The following is a 17524-nucleotide window of genomic DNA, read 5'->3' on the forward strand; positions in this document are numbered from 1 at the left end:
AGGCCCTGCAAAATTGAGAAACCCTCACTCCCCCTTCCAAATAAACATCTTGGATTCAAGATCCAGCTGGCCTATGTGATCTCAGAGCCTTCTCCCTGCAGGGGTGAAACACAGCCAGCCTCTTCCACCCTTGCTCCCATTGCCAGCTGAGCAGCCTCTCCCCTGCCCAAAGACCTCCGCTCTGCACCCACCACAGCTGAGTCCTGCCATGGGAAGCCCTGAGCTCTGAACCACAGCCCCTTTGGCTTCCTACCCCCCTGATTTCGAGTTTCTGCTCTGGAGGGAGCCTGGCACGAGGATCTGGAAGCATAAACAGGTTTTGTGAGGAACTCAGATACCTCTGAGGAGCAGAGCAGCAGCAGCAATACCCACGTGCACCCACGTCCCAGCCATGAGACGACCAGCAACGACCTGCAGCCACGTGCCCTATCAGTGTCTCATTTGGTGACCCAAAGAAAAGGGGTCCAGCTGCACTAAGCATCTCTCCAGACTCAGGCAGCACTAGAAAGAAAACCCTCCTTTGATTTAAAGGCCATGATTTTTTTTTTTCCTCCCAACTGATCTAGTTAAACTTCCAACCGCTCAAGGCTATTTTAATTTGTACTGGTAAGTTAAATCAACACAAACAAGGGCAGAACAGGTTTATATGCACCTCTATTACTGGCCTGCACCAACTGGAGTGCAGCTACATTTCTCCAGGCAGCTTTTTTTTTTCTCTAATAAAGATAAGGGGGACATTTTTTGTGCACCTCCAACTGACAAATGGAGCCTGAAAGTGAATTGGGAGTCAAAGCCTTGAGGAAAGTCAAGGTGACTTATGTGCCAATAGGCTGGATTCAAAGAGCTCTGCAAAAATGCAGATCAACTAACAAGATTTATAAAACCCGTTAGGGGCTTAGAGGTCGCTTAATTCTCCAAGGTGCCAAGGAAAGTGCCTGACTCTCAGAAGGATGGATGGGGCTTACAGAGGTGGCTATCTCAACCTTTTGGTTGCTTCAAGAAAAGCGGACTCAATTTCTCTTGGAAATGAGGTTTTGACATGCCAAGATGTTTACTGTGAGCCTTGGCTCCTCCATCACTTACTTTAAAGCAAAAGAAACCAAGTCCTGTTGCTGCAGACAACTCTTACAAACATCTACCGAAAGCCACAGCAGAATCTGCTGCTTCAGCTCACCAGCGCCAGACACCACCCAGAGGAGTATGAGACCAGATTCCACACACAAGATGGAAAAAATAGAAGGGGGGAAAAGACTCTGCACTTCTACAACTCCCCAGTGCCTGGCATTTTGCAGGCTGGAAGCAGCCTGTCAGCACCTGCGAGCAGCCAAGGCAACGTACAGCGAGTCCATCCACCCCAGTGACCACGACCACAGTCTGCTGAACACCAAGGACCCTCCACTGCCTCCCCACTGGGTTTTTGCTCTTCCCTTTTTTTTTTTTGTGAGGTGGCTGTTGAGAATCTGAAAGCCTGGATTATAATCTTTATGAATCCCATAGTTAGATCGTGCTGAACAGCAGCCCAGCAATACCAGATGTTCAAACAAAGCTGCCAACAGACAGCTGTCTGCAGCTTGCAGCGTGTTTTTACTTTAAAATGCAAAATGATACCAATCTATATTAAAAGAGAGACGTTCAGAGCCTTGCGATAGCAGCTGAAGCCGCGGATATTGCTCTTTCATGCAGGGTGTGGCAGCAGAAGGAAATATCTCAAAAACTACTGCTTAAGCCACCCTCCCAGCCCCCCCAAATCCTGGCCCCTTTCCTAATGGGAAAGAGACTCACGTTACTGCCTGAGTGCCGTGAATGTACCAGTGCGTGTCCAAACAAGCCAGCAAAAAGAAAAATGCAGCATGAACAAACACTGTCTAACGAAGGATGCCAGAACGAATCTGGGCGCTGCCCACACCTGGCTCTCAGCAGCATGGGGAGGACAAAGTGACACATGGGGGAATGGAGGGAACCAGTCCAGGGGTGGAGGGTGCAGCCCCTCCTGCACAAGTGATCAAAGTGGGACAGGAAAGGTCCCTCTGGCAGCACAGCATCACCAGTGGAAGCATGGGATGGAGGGGCATCTTCTGGCCCACCTGCCCAGTGTCCCATCTCAGGTTGTCCCACATCCCTCTAAAACACATTGGGATGCTCTGGCCCCACTGGAGAAACTCTGCCTGAGTCTCCTTGATGTGAAGCAGATTTTCAACTTGCATTGCTTTGTACCTTTATTTGTTAGGCTGGCTGGGACCAGGCACAAAGCCCTACACCCTGCAACCTTTTCTGCACACCAGCAGCTGGAGACGGCAAGAACTGGAGCTCAGCCTCACTCTTCATTATTCCTCCCTCTGGAAATGCAAGCCACCCACAACGACCACATTTTGGGGATGGCAAGTCCCAAATACACTAGGCACGGCACAGTACTCCTGGCTTACAAGAATTGTGCAAGGAGGGCTCTGACTTACTCGAACGTGACGTCCCAAATTCCCCACCAACCGCGATCACAGGAAATCTTTGGGACCAGTCCCAAGGCTGCCTCATTGTGCTCCGAGCAGCAACAGCATGAATGAATCATGCTCCTCAACGTGACACCCAGCTCCCAGCAACGTACTCAGGACCAAAATATTTACGTTGCAAATGAGTAAGAATAGGACCAGATCCCCTCCCCAGCCTGGTGGCATAAAAAGGCCAACCTGGTCTTGCATCGAGCAAGTGGGTGGCAGAAGGATAGGAAAGCAGGAGGCAAAGACCAGTCCCCATGTCTTGCAGCCTGGCTCTGCTCAGCAATGCTGAATCAGAGCCCTTCCACGTAAAAGCAAAACCCCAGAGTGGCAAGCACTGAGACTACGATCCCCGTGGTACCACGCTCCTTCTGGGTGACACGTGAGGGAGCATGCTGGGACCTGTAGTTTCCAGCCAGCCAGCTGCAAAATGCCATCCTCCAGTAAACACATCTCAAATTAAAGTGATGCAAGGCCCCCAAGCTCCTGGCAAGGTGCCAGCCATGGCTTCTTGTTGGCAGGCACTTGGCCAATTCCCATGTGTTGCACTAGCCCCTTTCCCAGGAGAAGCCAAGAGCCCGCAAACCCACAAATCCCCTCGCAGCTGACCTGCAACCCACCCTTTCTGAAGCAACATTTCTGCATGGACAGCAGGATGCTCCCAGAGCTCTGGTGCAGCCCTGGCCAGCAGGAGACATCAGCCCTGCTCCTGCCTTGGTGTTGAGCCTCTCCACCTCTGCTCCATGGCACTGCGATGGCAACCCTCGAGCAAGACCCTGCATCCAGCACTGGCCAAACTTCAGCTACATAAAGCCCAACACTGCATCCCTCGAGGGGTCCCATAAAGATTCCACTGAAGCAATCAGAGTCGTAGGAAGCAAAAGGCAGCACACTGGCGTGGTGTTTTCAGGCAGAATAGTGCAAGCAGGCAAAGCTCCGCTGAATCACCTTGCCAGCTGGGGACAACCACCTCCCTAGAGCATCCCAGATGGGCATGCAGCCACTCCAGGAGTGCTGTCACCCTGTGCTCCAGCAAGGCCAGTCCATATGTCACCCCCTGGGGAACGTGGCACCCCTCTCCTCACCTGCTCACCCTCCCCACTGCGGAGGAAATCATGCGCCCGGCTGATGTCAGGAGACATCACTTCACACAAAGGCCAGGCTTCCTGGCAGGGAAGGGGTGGGGGAGTGGGGAGGAAGGGGAAGAGGAGCCCGGGGCAAAGGCAAATGGCATCTACAGCTCCTTGTGTGTGCAAAGGGGCAGCAGCAGGAGACAACATGGCTCCTTCTACTTCAATTGCCCTTGCACCTGGGAAAGAGAGGCAACATCGTATATCCCAGTGCCCTTCGCAGCAGCCACAGCATGGCCCTGCCCTGCACCCTGTGCACCCGTTTAAGAATGCACTGAAAAGAAGGGACTCAAGTTTATTTTAATTTGCTCCTGCAAATAAATGAGTTCCATCTTGTCCACACCAGGCAGGCTGTGGCTGTTGCCAACCAGGGGACACAGCTTCCGGCTTAGCACCCAACCAGGAGAAAAACCACTTCTATGACAAGATCCAACATCAGCACCCCAAAAATGGGCACGAGCATGCACCCCACCTGTCTCCTGCTCGTGGGTGGATAAATACTCATGGTACCCATTAATTGATAAATACAGATAAAAATAACTGTCAAGAGTAACCTGCAGCCCTCATTCCCAAACTCCCCTCTCCGGTATGCTTCCCAAAGCCAAGCATCTTCGCAAAACATGGCATATTATGGTACCCACAGGATCAACGTAACTCCTGCTTCAGCATCTCCTCTCCTCCTCTACCTCTTGCAGTCCCAGCTCACCCCCAGGCAGCGAAAGTGGCTGGTGGCCAGCACCAGACTGCATTGCTTTTGTCTCCAACTCAGCCTCTCTCTCAAGGACAGGAGCACTCTGGACCAGCTGCACAGGGACCAATGCAGAGGGCTCGGCTATAGGGGACCTGTGGGATGTGGTCGATGTTGATTGAAAAGGGAAATCACTGATGTTGCAGGGGGCAGCCAGGGAAGGTGGATTTTGGATGTGGGCACCACCAGGGAATAACTGTAAAGGAGCAAACCCTGCTGCTCTCCTTCAACGTGCTGACTTCTGCTCCTAGGAGAAGGCCTGCCATTGGTTTTTAATCTCGCCCGATTACGGACCAGCCTTTGACATTATTGATCTCAGGCCTCTGAAGTATCATTTATCTTCCAGGTTTGACTTGGCGATCAGAGCTCGACAGCTCAGACCCCAGTCAGCTCCATCCTCCCAGGGAGCCAGGGGAACTGCTCTGCTCAACTCCGGTCCTGCTGATTCATGTGAGCCATATTTAAGGCTCAGTTTCCATCCTCACATAAGGTGTCTTTCACTCTCTGCCTACCTGGCATTTCATTTTCTGACTCAAAAATCCAGCTCCTCAGGTCTCTGGCAGACCAGCAGTGCTTTCTCAAGTTTAGCAGTCCAAGGTGCCTCTAGTGTGCCCTGCTTCCCCCTTTCAGTTTCATTATCCTCTTTCAAAGAGGATGCAGCAGAGACACAGATATTATGGGACATGCTGAGAACTGCACAGGGACTGGGGGAGCAGCGCCAGCAGTCAGTGTACAACCAGAGAAGCCATTTCTAGCTGTGACCCACTGCCATTTTCTAGAGCAGAAAGGACCAACAACGGCAGCTCCTCATTCCCTAGTGAGATTGCACCCACAGAAAAACCAGCTAGCTATCGTGGTTCTGTGGTGGCTTCCCCTTACTTGCCAGCCAGCACAGCTGCCACAGGGCCAGCTCATGACTTGTGCTTGACCTTCAAAACGTTAATGCCTGCTCCCTTCACCAGGTCCAGAAGAGATGGGCTGACAGGTTCCCTTTCCCCTGGATACCTACATCCAAACTGACAGACACTCCCAGCCTCCACTGTTTGGGAAGCACAAGGTTTTCCTCAAACGTCTTTGTCAACAGCTACTGGATGCAGCGTGTACACGAAGGCTGTCTTTTCAGATGCCTCCAGTCTCTCTCTCCTGCAAAGCCAGGCCTTGTGCTTTGGGAAGGAGGGGCATTTCCTGAGGAAGGCTCCCGTGGGCAGTTTTAATACATTGAGAGAGGAAGGTTTAGTTTTTGTTCTTCACCTTGTTATCGTTTATCATATTGCTGAAAAGCACTTTGGTAAATGGAGATTAATACCATGTGCACTTATAGATTGTTGCAGGAGCCAGGAGCCAGCCCTGGGGAGGACCAGGGGAGGAAGAGCCTGGATGGGCGCAGCTAGCAGGGTCCAGGTTCTGCAAGGCACCACCATCAGCAAAGAAAGCTCCAGTCTCCAGGACTGCTCCCCCACACTGCCATGGACTTCCTGACTCCTACCAGGTCCCCCCACCTCTGCTTACCTCTAATTTAGGGTAATACCTTGACTTCCCCACCCAGACTTAAGGTTGTTGCAGAGATTAAAATGATCTTCTCCTCCCCTGTTTTAAGTAGAAAGCTACAAATTCCTTAGCTGGAGGACAGGCCTTGGTTTTACCTGCTGGGCTCACATGCTCAGGAGATGTGTTTGGCAAGGGGTGGTCTTCACACCAGGCACTGTTTCTAGTTCTCTGCCCGGATGCCCTGCTGTGCAGGATGCCAGCAGGCAGAGGCAAGAAAATAGCCCCCAAATGTACTCACATTCCCTTGAAGGGGACGGGCTCTGTCCCACCTGCTACGACCAAACTACCTCTGACCAAAACAGAGCTCGCAGGCCTCAGCCACCGAGCCACAACAGTGCAGCTGTGGCAGGAGAGCTGCAGTAATTCCCTCCTGGATCTGGCCACCCCCATCACTAAGGGGCTAGCATAATACCAGAGGGAAGGGGGAGTGCAGCACCCCCCCGCACTGTCCCCAAAGGGTCTGTGAGGGGGACAGAGACCTCGCAGCGCATTTATTCCGCTCCATCCATTTGAGAGGCACGCTTCAAGGGGCTTTTTGCCGTCAGAGGCGGGTGCACCAGGACAGGAAAAGAACAAAGGGAGGCACCGGCACCCCCAGCCCTTTGTCTGAGCGCAGAGGAGTTCACCTGCAGGGAAAACCTGCTCCCACCGCAGAGGCAGCAGCTCCACACGGATTCGGATGGGGAGAGGGACGCGGCCCCCCCTGCTAGCAAGAGGATAATGAGCAGAAGGATGCAATCACATTACCCTCTCTCTCCCCTTGCCACACGCACAAGCCCATTACAGTGCACGCCAACCCCCCCGACTTACCAACAACCCAACAGCCGCAACCAGCAATAAAAACCATTGCCACAGAAATACCAACCCACCCCCAGTGTGATCGATCTGTGTCTGCGTGTGGCCCAGCACCAAACCCTGGAGCTCAGCTCCACCGACCAGGATTGACTGGGAGGGAAGGGGGTGGGAGACTAGTTTCCAGGGGATGGGGTTTTAAAGGCACACAATAACTGGCTCAAATGAGGGTTTGGATTAAGCTGTCGTATGGCAAGGGAAAACACTGCCTCCATTAGGACATGGGGGATTTTCCTTCCCTTTCTCCAAAGCTACAGCTCTAGGATGAAGCTTCCAGGTCACCCAGGCAGGGAGAGGAGAACTGGGTGATGCTGAGCAAATGGGGGATCCTGAACAGGGAGAGATGGGTGGAGGGAAGAAAAGGCAGATCAGCCCTCCCCAAGCCCCAGATCATACAGTCGGCTGCTCTGACAATGTTTACTCATATTTCAGAGAGACACAGCCATCCGGAACGTCACTCCCTGCCAACTGCCTCATCTGGAGCCATCCACAGCTCGGCTCTTCCCAGCCCACTCCAGAGACAGCCCCCCCCACCAAAGCATCCACACAGCAAGAAACTGCAAAAGGACAGGTAGGGGGAAGAGAAGAAACAGAGAAATTAAATTAATTAATTTTTTTTTTAACAGTTCTGGTACATCATCCCAGCAAACTGATGACTTGGAGTGTGCTTGGAGTGTGCCGGCACCGCTGCAGAGTGCAGGGCACTGCGCTGAGCTGGGAACTTCTGCTCATGTTACCATCACAAGAGAATCACAAGACAGAAGAGGGACAACCACGATGCCCTGGTGAGAACAGGCTGAAGCTGTCCTTATCAGAAAGGATCCAGGACTGGGAACCTCTTCCCCGAGTTCATCTGGGGGACATATGTAAAAACTTTTGCGTGCATCCAGAGTCTCATGCCTGTAAATAACCATCCCTCCCTCCATATTTGGGACCAGACATCTCTTCCTCCCATTCCCAAGCATGCTGGATGTAGCTCTCCCAGGGAAAGGAGGGGTGGCTGCCTCTGTCCTTCCATGGAGGAAAGGGAAGGGCAGGACATTCCCAGTCCTGCACATTTCACATCTCCCCACTGGTCCCCCAGCATTTGCCTCACCTTCTCTTCCAGCAAACGGAGGTTCATTGCAGGAAATTGGCTACCACTGCAAGCAAGCTCAGCAGCTTTGAGTCCTCTGTGCCATCCTCCTTACTTCAACCCAACCAGCATCTCCTCAGCCTACAGGCTGTTGATAAATGTAGGAAGTTGACAAAGTCACCAGAACCTAGCCCAGATCCATAGCACTTTATTTTTTTTAAGAGCGAAAAAGCCAGGCCAGACCAGATTCTGCCCCGGAGCCTGCGCGGCAAAGCAGAATCCAGCTCCAAGTGTTTATTTATAAATCCGTACATACATGTACATTTGAATTCTGACAGAATTAATTCTGGCATCCAGCTAATTCAAAGCATTCCTCCCCCATCACACTACTGTTGCAGGCCAGCCCTGCACAGAAGCTGATTATAAAATGCTGCACTAGCCAGGCATTTCTGCAAAGGCTTGTGCTATTGAGCATTCAGTCTTTCCTTGCTTGGCTATTTCATTGTTTCGGTGTCGATCCCTCCTCTCTTGCCCTGTGTTTCCTGGTTACTTTTGTCCCTGCTCTGGAAGCACTGCTGCTCTCAGCCCCATTTCAGTGTCAGATTGAAAAAAAAAAAGCCCAAAACAATTACATGAAATTAAAGAGAAGAAAAGAAGAAATTATCACCATGTACCAAGATTTTCAGTAAACAGATAGGTAACGAGCAAAAAAATAGGCCAATATGCTGCAAGGCAAGCTGCAGACAGATCTGGGGATAGAAAACCCGCTGCCTGCCTCCCAAGTACAGCTAAGAAATCCCTGTGTGGTCACACACTGTCCTCTGGAGCAGAGAGGAGAGAGGTCAGGGCAGCCAGCACTGTAAGAGCCTCTTTATTCTTGGGCAGTTGCACGAATCTGATCGCTTGTGCCCTTTGTGAAACATGGAAATCTGCCTTCTCCTCCCACCCCCTTCGCAAGCCCCTCTTCTGCTCCCCCTGCTCAGATGAGGACAGAGGCAACTCCTTGGCTCCAGAGGCAAAGACCAAAGCAGCAGAGAGTCTGTGGATGCCCCTCTGGCAGGACCAGGCCCAGATGGGCACGTGGGAGACCCTGAGAACGGTGCTTTGTTGGAGCAAGGGGAGGGGAGAAGAATGCAAGGACAGTCCTGGGACTTGTGCATTCCTTGAAGGGCTCACCCAGACTCCCACGTGTGAGGCATGAGGCTGAGGGGTGGAGAGAAGTCCAGGGTGTCCCACTGCAGTTCATGTCTCTTCTACTTCCCCCTCTCCATCATGCTCATGGGCTTGAGGAGAGCAGCACGCTGCACACCTCCATACCAGCAGACACATGATGCTCACATAAGCATCACACGATAGATTTAGATTAAACAAGGGTCTGGGCTAAATTCATTATGCCCTCATCACCAGCCAAAGCTGGGCTTGGACCTCCTAGTTCAGAGACCAGACCACAACACCTCTGTCTCAGGGGCTCATTCAAAGTCACTGCTGAAGAAGGGCTTCAAGGTGGAAAGCTCTAGGCCAGGGCAGTCTGGTGTGCAAGGCTGTGCCTAGAGATGCCCACCTGCAAAGTACAGCCAACTGCAGAGGGGTAAGCCTGGGCTACATTTTGTTGCTATTCCTTGCAAAGCAGCTCAAGGTCCTCAGATGAACCTTTCCTTACCTCTCCTCTTTCCACCTCACTCTCCGACAGCTCCCATCCACACCGCATTGTCCCCTGTGGGAAAAGAGCATTCTCCACTACAGCCCCTGTCCTACTCCTTTACCATGGCTGTCCCCTCCACACAAGCCTCCTTCCTCCCACCCAACCCACCAGGCTGCCTCCCAGCATTCTCCATCTCTGCTGTCACTTCTCGGATTGACTCCACACAGAAGACTTGCAGCTGCAGGTCTGGATCAAACAACCACTGGCAACCTGACGTGCTAAGGGCAAGGAAAATGCTCAAGCTTCGCAGGAAAGCAGCGGGGAAAAGCCCTTAATCCAAACCCTGTGGAGGCAGGAGACTGCTCCAGTTCAGCCAAAGATCTGGGACTGCCAAGATACCCACTGCTGCTTGGCCAGCAAACCCAGAGGGGTTTACAGCAGGGTGGCTCAGCCCCCCCAGACCTCTCTAGGGCAGCTTGGGCTGCTGCAGGTTGAACTGAAATCTGCTGCCCCTGACAATACAGCACAGCAAAGCCTGACAGATTGATGTGGTGAGTGGCACAGAGCTAGGAAGCCAGGCTAGGTGGGTGCTGGGATTTCTGCCACTGCCCAAGGCCCAAGAAGTCAGTGCTCATCATGGCAGCTTCACCAATTGACAGCATCCCAGGGCACAATGATCAGTCACATTTAGGAGCATAGTGCCATATTCCTGAGGCCCCTGGGCAGGAACTAGGGCATAAGCAAACCCAAGGAGGGAGAGACCTGGATTAGGCTGACCTAACCCGTGGGCTGGGCTGGCAGTTCAGCTCTGGGGTGCTGGTGGAAGTTCAGATGGGGGTCGCAGGGAGAAGCTGCACAACTCCTGCTTCATAGGACCTGCTGCAAAAGTTGTCTGGGGACCAGATATGCTCAAAGAGTGCCACAGCAAATGCCTGCCAGGCACCAGCCACACCACCTACAGCCACGAGAGCTAAATTAGCACTCAAGCAGTTGGGCACTTGCACTCACAATGCCTGCAGTGAGCTGCGTGCCGTGCTCCTCATAAACAAGTCATCTGGAAAATAAGTAAGCCTGTAAAAATCCAGTCCATCACAAGTTACCAAACCTGTTTCAGAGTAAAATAACCTAGAGCAGCTCACGCCAGAAGCCTGGCAATGAAGCTGATCCCAAGCTTCCCCACCAGTGGGGCTCCCTTGGTCCCAGCAAAACATCTCTGGCACAGATGGAAGCATGGGGATGCAACATGGGACTTGGTGGTGGCCAAAGCTGGCAAAGAACCAGTTTCTGGTATAGACTTGAGATCCTTCTCTTCCAGTGCTCCTACCAAGTGCTCACCTTTCCTCTTTCTCATTATAAAGCATGTAAGTTGGCCTTATGTGGGATGCTGCCAAGAAAGAAAGCCCAAACCCAGGGAGTTGAAGATGGACTCAGCAGCCCAGTCCCTGTCACCCCGGATTTGCTGAACATGCCCTGCTCCATGGACAGTGCTGGATGCTGTTCCTACATACCTGCACGAGGGTTCCCAATGTTTTCCTGCAGGTCTCAGCACCACAACGCATTTTCTCCCTCTTAATGTAAAGCCACCAGAGATCTTCAGAATATGAAGGGATTTCTAGGAAGCTAGGTCAGGGGGAAATCTATCTCCTTCCCCCCAAAAAAACCAGAAGCAGGAGGAGAGCCTCTCTACCCAAGACCCTTTCCACTGGTGGCACCTCCAGCTGAGGACAAGCAGCTGGGAAACCCCTGAGCAAGCTCAGATGTACCTGGCCTCAATCAACCATGTCCCGCACAAAGACAGGGCAAACATGGTAATAATACCCTGCAAGTGAGTCTCTTTCTCTGACTGCTGACTTCTGACCCATACTCCAATCCCAGCAATGTAATTTTCCCCTTTTTGGATGGAGAAAAAATAAAAAGCAACACATCAACTTTGCACTGGAGCAACTTTCTTTTTCAGCCTTAGAAGCAGGTTCCCCAATGCAGGCAGAAGGCATGTGGCTGGGGCAGCAAAGGCAAAGATGGAAGAAAAAATGTTTCATTTTGAGACCTTGCCACAAACAAAATGACAAGAAGCAAAAAAAAAAAAAGAAAAAAAAAGAAAAGAGGGTGCCTTGTTGGGTTTTCTTTCCCCCCTCTCCTCTTTAAGCGCTACAAAAACAGGAAACAAAGGAGAAAACATCTCACGGGGGGAAGGGGAGGTAAGCGCTTTATACGCCCACGAAAGAAAGATTAACCACATATTTTATTTACTGTTTGTATTACGGTTGCACCGTGGAGTTCAACTAATTCCGAGCCAGGGCTCTGCGGGTTTGTGCAGCACCCAACACTGAGCGGGGTCCTTCCCCCAAACCCACCAGGTGCGTGCTCTGCTTCAGGCAAACCCTGCACAGACACCCCTTTCCTCAGGCAGACACCCGCCTCCAGCCTCCTTCACCCAGCCAGAGCACTTCTGCCCCAACTGCCAGCTCAGCTGACAAAGCGCTGGTGCTGTCCCCAAGGAGTTTTGAGCCCCTTTTCCCCTTCAAACCAGTCTGTAACCAGGGTAAGGTGCCCTTCGAGGGAGGCTGGCAGAACAGCCAGAGGAATAAATGCTAAAAAAGCAGAGTTTATGGGGAGTGTGTTTGCAGGCTCCGGTCCCTCCTCCGGGCCATGGGGGCCACCCACCCCACAGCGGGTCGATGTTGCAACCCCCCCATTCGCGAGTCCCCCACACCAAGGTCAGGGCTCCAATCCTCCCAACTTTGACTCATTTCTCAATTAACGGCTTTCCGAACCCAAGCCACACACGGAACAAACCTCTCACAATGGGGCCTCCCCCGGACCTCCCAAGCCCAGCGTTACTCATCTGCCCCCCTAGTCCCAGCCCATCCTTCCCGGGATGCTCCAAGTGTGGCTCACCGCTGCTGCAGGGTGAGCAAGCAGCCAGGAATCCCGGGCCCGGCTCCCGCAGGCGGGAAGCCGTCACCAGCTGAGCTCATGCACCCTAATTCGGGAGCCGACGAGGCCACCTTCCTCGCCGCCTGGCACGGGGCAGCTTTCAGCCGGAGATCTGGCCACCGCCATGGAGCAAAGGCTGGCAACCTGCTGGGCACTTTTCCCAGGAGCTCATCCCTACCCCAGCTGCTTCCTGGAAGAACTGCTTCAACTATAGGGGGGATCCTTTGGATCCAGCTTGGTGCTGTCCTTCATTGACCCAGACTCCGAGCACCCAATCGAGCCACGCGCCCAGCGGGAAGAGACAAGCTTATCATCATAGAGAAAGGAAATTAAGATAACGCAGTGATGGAGGTATCGAGGGATTTGGCCAAGGTCACAAAATAATTCCGTGGCTCTACAATACAGCCGTCTAACACTTTTGGTGTCTGGCCACATATCCTAAATTTCAAGCCAGGGCCAAAATCCAGCCTAGCCGGTGGCAGCTTTCTGTCAGGTCATTAGCAGCATGCATCTGCAAGAAGCAGCGAACATCCAGCCATAACAACAGCAGCAACAACAAAAAAACACGCAGCAAGAGCGGGAATAAATGAGATCAAAGTGTCCTGGAAAAGGACCTGGAAAAATAGTTTTGGTCCCTGGCTAAGGCTCCTGGGAGATGCACATGTGAGCCCCATCCCAGCCCTGCACAGCCCTCCCGAGGTGGCTCCCCACCCTGGCAGAGGGAAACCAAAATGACTCCCTATAAATAGAAGCAGAAAAGCGCTTCTCCAAAAGACTGACTGGGTCTTTCCCCTTCCAGCGTGTGTGGCGGAGCTGCTGGCACCTCCATGGAGGTCCCTGGTTTTCCCCCAAAAAACCTGGAGAGGAAAATAACCTTCCTGTGAGCTCAGGCTGGCTTCTCTCTACACAGAGCTGCCTGCTCCCCCCACCCCCCCGCCCCACTCCCAGGCCTGGCCATCCAATTGGAAAGTAATTATACTGCAATTTTTATTTATGACTTCTTTTTTTTTTTTTTTATTGCTAAATGGTGACTCATTTTGGCAACATTAAAATACACAGGAAATCATCCCCATTTTACAGTAATCACCATTCAATTCATTGTTAAATATTTATTCGGCAGACAAGCGCCGAGCCTCTTTCGAAGGGTCGGAGGGGGAGCGGAGGGGCAGCCCTGAAAAGGGGGAAGGTGGTAGAAGGGTCATGGCAGGGCTGCCCGCAGGGCTGGTAAATGCCCGCCAGGAACTGGAGGGTGGGGAGCCAGGGGTGAAAGCTCCTGCCAGATGGCCTCGCCAAGAGCAAAATACAGACCCGCTTTCCCTCGAATCCAGCATTACAGCCCATCTTGCTCCAGGGAGAGGGGCAGCCCTGTGTCCCCTAATAAAAACCACACTGTTTGGCCAAACCCCAAGCCTGAATCCCCACCAGTGAGACGTCATGGGTCTCTGACACGAAGCTCTTCCATTGCCGGGGGGAAGAGGATGGTGGCCACTGGCCCCCGTGGGAGGCAGTGGGAAGAGCAGGCAGTTTGACATTCACAGGCCTTACAATGGACAGGGTCCACTTCTGCAGCCACTTTGTCCTCCCAGGAAGCCCAGTTTTGGGGTGACTTGACCTCGGATGCAGGCAACTCTTCTGCCTTCCTCTGAACAGCTGTATAGCCCAGCACAAACCCGGGAGAACAGACCCTCCAAACAATCCTGGCCCAAGACCTCAACCCTTCCCTGCAGAGCGCAAACCCAAGGGGCCGTAGGTCCCACAGCTCAACAGCTACAAAGGCCTCCCAGCGCAGACCCCTTCCCTGGGGGGCCCCCCTGGCACCCAGAGGCTCCGTCACTGCTTGGCTGGGAGGCCACCCAACATGTCTGCCACGGGGGGACCCCAGGCAGGAGGAGGAGCAGCGCCAGGATGGATTTTGTGTAGGTCCTACAAAAACACAGGGGAACAGACACGGCAGGGGAGAGGGCAGCCGGGTGGTCCCTGGGCTGGGCAAACCCGGGTGTCCAGGATGGTGGGACTCACCCGGATCTCATTGCGGCGGATCTCCACGTCGCAGACCGAGTGTCCCTGGTGGGCCCCGCTGTAGTAGCAGCAGAACTGGCAGACGGCCACCTGCTCGGCCTCGCAGTGGTACAGGCGGTAGGCGTTGTGCTGGGGGCAGCTCCAGGCCCGCACGTCCTCTGCCTCCACCAGGAGATGCCCCCGGGCCGTGGAGGGCTGCTGCAGGTGGGTCTGGACGTGGGACTGGCAGCACGGAGCCTCACACCTCAAACAGATCTTCTGGGCAGGCAGTGGCGGGCCCCGGCGACAGAAGACGCAGTGCAGGACTGAGGAGGGCTTCTCCAGGTTGAGGGAGTTGAACTTCTCCACGATGTTGGTGAGCTTCAGGTTCTTCTCCAGGTTGGGCTTCTGGTTGTAGGCCTGGTTGCACTCCGGGCACCGCACCAAGCCCGACTCCTTGGCCCACGCCTCCCCGATGCAGCCCCGGCAGAAGTTGTGCTTGCAGGGCAGCTGGACCGGCTCCACAAAGACGTGCAGGCAAATGGGGCAGATGAGCTCCTCTTCGAAGCAGTTCTTCCAATTCTCGGCCATCTCTGCCGGCAGCTCTGGCGACACTTCCCCCCAGCCGCTTTGGTCGCTCAGTGCGGTCTAGGGGCGGACGCCAGGGTCTGTCCTCCCTGGAAGGGGAAGGCTGAGGGTGAACGGACAGGCTCCCCCCTCCCCGCAGCACGCGCCATAAATAATAAACCGCAGCAGATTTTAAAATCGGGGATAAAATAAACCACAGAGCAGCACTCTAGGAATATCCGGCAAGAAAACGCAATGTCCCATCGCTTTGTTAAAAAAACAACACAAACGGTTAATAAAACCCCAACACGATCCTGTTGGACTTACAGCCCAAAGTCCTAACCACCCCTAAAAGCCATTTGCTCCTTTTTACCCAAGAAGGTGAACTGAAACTTACCGAAGGTTGAAAAAAATCCATACAAAATCCAGCAGCAGAGTCCAAGTTCCATATAAAGCTCCTAAATTTAGCGCTCCGGATCAGATTTTTCTTTTCTTAGGTTTGCAACTGACATTCAATATTTTAAAGGGACTTTTGTCCCCCACCAAACCTGGCCAACAGCTGAGGGCACCGACTCGTTCGGGCTTTTTTTTTTCCTTCCCTGTATTTCTCCTCCCTCTCCCCCTGATGGGAGTTGGGAATCAGAGTCTTTTAAAGGAAACAGATCAAAGGGTTAAGATCCAAAACGGGAAAAGGAGGAAGATTAAAAAAAAATAATAATAGCGACGATGACGATGGCGGAAAAACGAATTCTCTCTGCGGCCCCCGAGATTTGCTTCTAAATCGGAGGAGCAGCACGCAAAAAAAGGAAGAGGGAAAAAAAAGACAAGACCGGGGGGGGGGGGGGGGGGGGGGGGGCAAGAGAAGAAAAAAAAAGCCCTCTCGCCTGCTTCGAGATTGCGAGGTCTTGAATGGGAGAGCTCGGTCATTCAGAGCAAACCCCAGCCCAGCACAGCCCGCCCAGCTCCTCCAACGCTCCCGGAGGGAGATGGGAGAGGGGACGGGCTTTGCCACGGGGGGAACTGAGCCCCGTGGACCCCAAAACAACCTGCTCCCACTTCCCACCAGGGCTGGGGGGAAAAAGGTGCCCGGAGGGGTCCGTCCTAGCCCGCTCTCATGGCCGGCCCGGGGGTCGCAAGCCCCCGACGGTAACAATGCTTTGGGGCGCAGGGACGCTGCCCGAGCCGGCGGCGGAGCGCTGCGTTCCCCGGCGCGGCCCCGCCGGGAAGGGGCGAGGCGGCGGCGGGCAGCCGGGAGGAGCCGGCCGGAGCGAGCGGTTCCGGGAGAGCCGAGTCAGCTCTCAGCCATCTTGAGCTGCCCGGCTGAGAACGGAGACCGGGAGCGCGTTAAAAATAAAATTAAAAAAAAAAAAAAAGGGAAAAGGGTATTTAAAAAAAAAAGAAATTATAAATAAAGTCACCAGAACAACCCCGCTCCCGGGAGCCACCTCCTCCGCCTGCCTGGCGAGGCTCTGAGGAGGGGCTGCGGGGCCAGGCGAGCCCGAGCCGAGCCGTCCCGTCCCGTCCCGGCGGGGCCGCTCAGCACAGCCCCCCGCGCCCGCCCCCGCCGCCTCCAGCCATCTTGGGGTCGCCCTGGGCGCCGGAGCCCCACGCCCCGGCTTCCTCCCGCCGCCCCCGGGGAGGCGGCCGCGGCCGGGCGGGGGGGGTGGAACGAGGACCGAGGCGGGTGGGGGCGCGGATCCCCGCAGCGGGGAGGGGAAAGGGGGGCGGCGCCTCGGGCTCAACCCCGGCGCGGGGGGCCGGGGCGGCGGCGGGGGGCGGGCAGGGCGGCCATGGGGGCGGCGGCCGCCGGGATCGATCAACCGGGGAAAGGGGTGCGGACGGGCGCGCCCCGCCCCGCTCGGGAGCCGGCCGGGGTGGGGGGGCGGAGCGGAGGCGCCGGTGCCGGTGGGTCTCGCCGGGCGCTGCCGCCGCCGCCGCCTCGGAGCTGCCGCTGCGCTGCGGCGGGAGCGGCCCCGCCCCGCCCGCGGGACCGCCCCGCGCGTCACCGGCACCGCCCCCGCCCCGCCCCGCGGCCGCGCCGCCGTAAAGGGGACACGGCCCGCGGTGGGGCCCGACACCGATCTCCGCCGCTGCCTCCGAGGAGGCCGGGCTTGGGATGTCCCGTCTGGCCACTGCATCGGCCGTAGGGCCACCAGCATCCTTACGCGGCCGGCACTGCTCAGGGTGCCAGTCTATAAAAAGATTCATTGCCCTGGAACCAGTGCACATCTGGGTCACAGCTGGCACTAGGTACCATCCTCATCGTTGTATACAGCTTCCTCGCAAGGGGAACTGGAGGGGCAGGCACTGATCTCTTCTCTCTTGCCACCAGTGACAGGACTCGAGGAAATGGCCTGAAGTTGTGGCAGGGGAGGTTGAGATTGGATATTAGAAAAAGGTTCGGGTCGGGCACTGGAACGGGCTCCCCAAAGAGGTGATCACACCACCAAGCCTGCCTGAGCTCAAGAAGCATTTGGAAAACACTCTCAGGCACATTGAGGATGTGTAATTCTTCAGGCTGTCTTGTGCAGGCCAAGA

At 54.6% G+C, this 17524-nt stretch overlaps 1 protein-coding gene across 1 annotated transcript in view; it reads right to left on the reverse strand.

The window, feature by feature from the left end:
- Positions 1 to 16627, reverse strand: part of TRIM8 (tripartite motif containing 8) — a 30517-nt gene extending 13890 nt beyond the window's left edge. The window contains exons 1-2 of the mRNA XM_032116352.1: positions 15384 to 16627; positions 14441 to 15096 (exon numbers count right to left, since the gene is read on the reverse strand). Coding sequence (XP_031972243.1) covers positions 14441 to 15010 — 570 coding nt within the window. The 5' untranslated portion in view covers positions 15011 to 15096; positions 15384 to 16627. The remainder of the gene's footprint in view (positions 1 to 14440; positions 15097 to 15383) is intronic.
- Between the last annotated feature and the right edge of the window lie 897 nt (positions 16628 to 17524).

Source organism: Corvus moneduloides, chromosome 8, assembly GCF_009650955.1.
Source record: "Corvus moneduloides isolate bCorMon1 chromosome 8, bCorMon1.pri, whole genome shotgun sequence".
Taxonomy (NCBI): domain Eukaryota; kingdom Metazoa; phylum Chordata; class Aves; order Passeriformes; family Corvidae; genus Corvus; species Corvus moneduloides.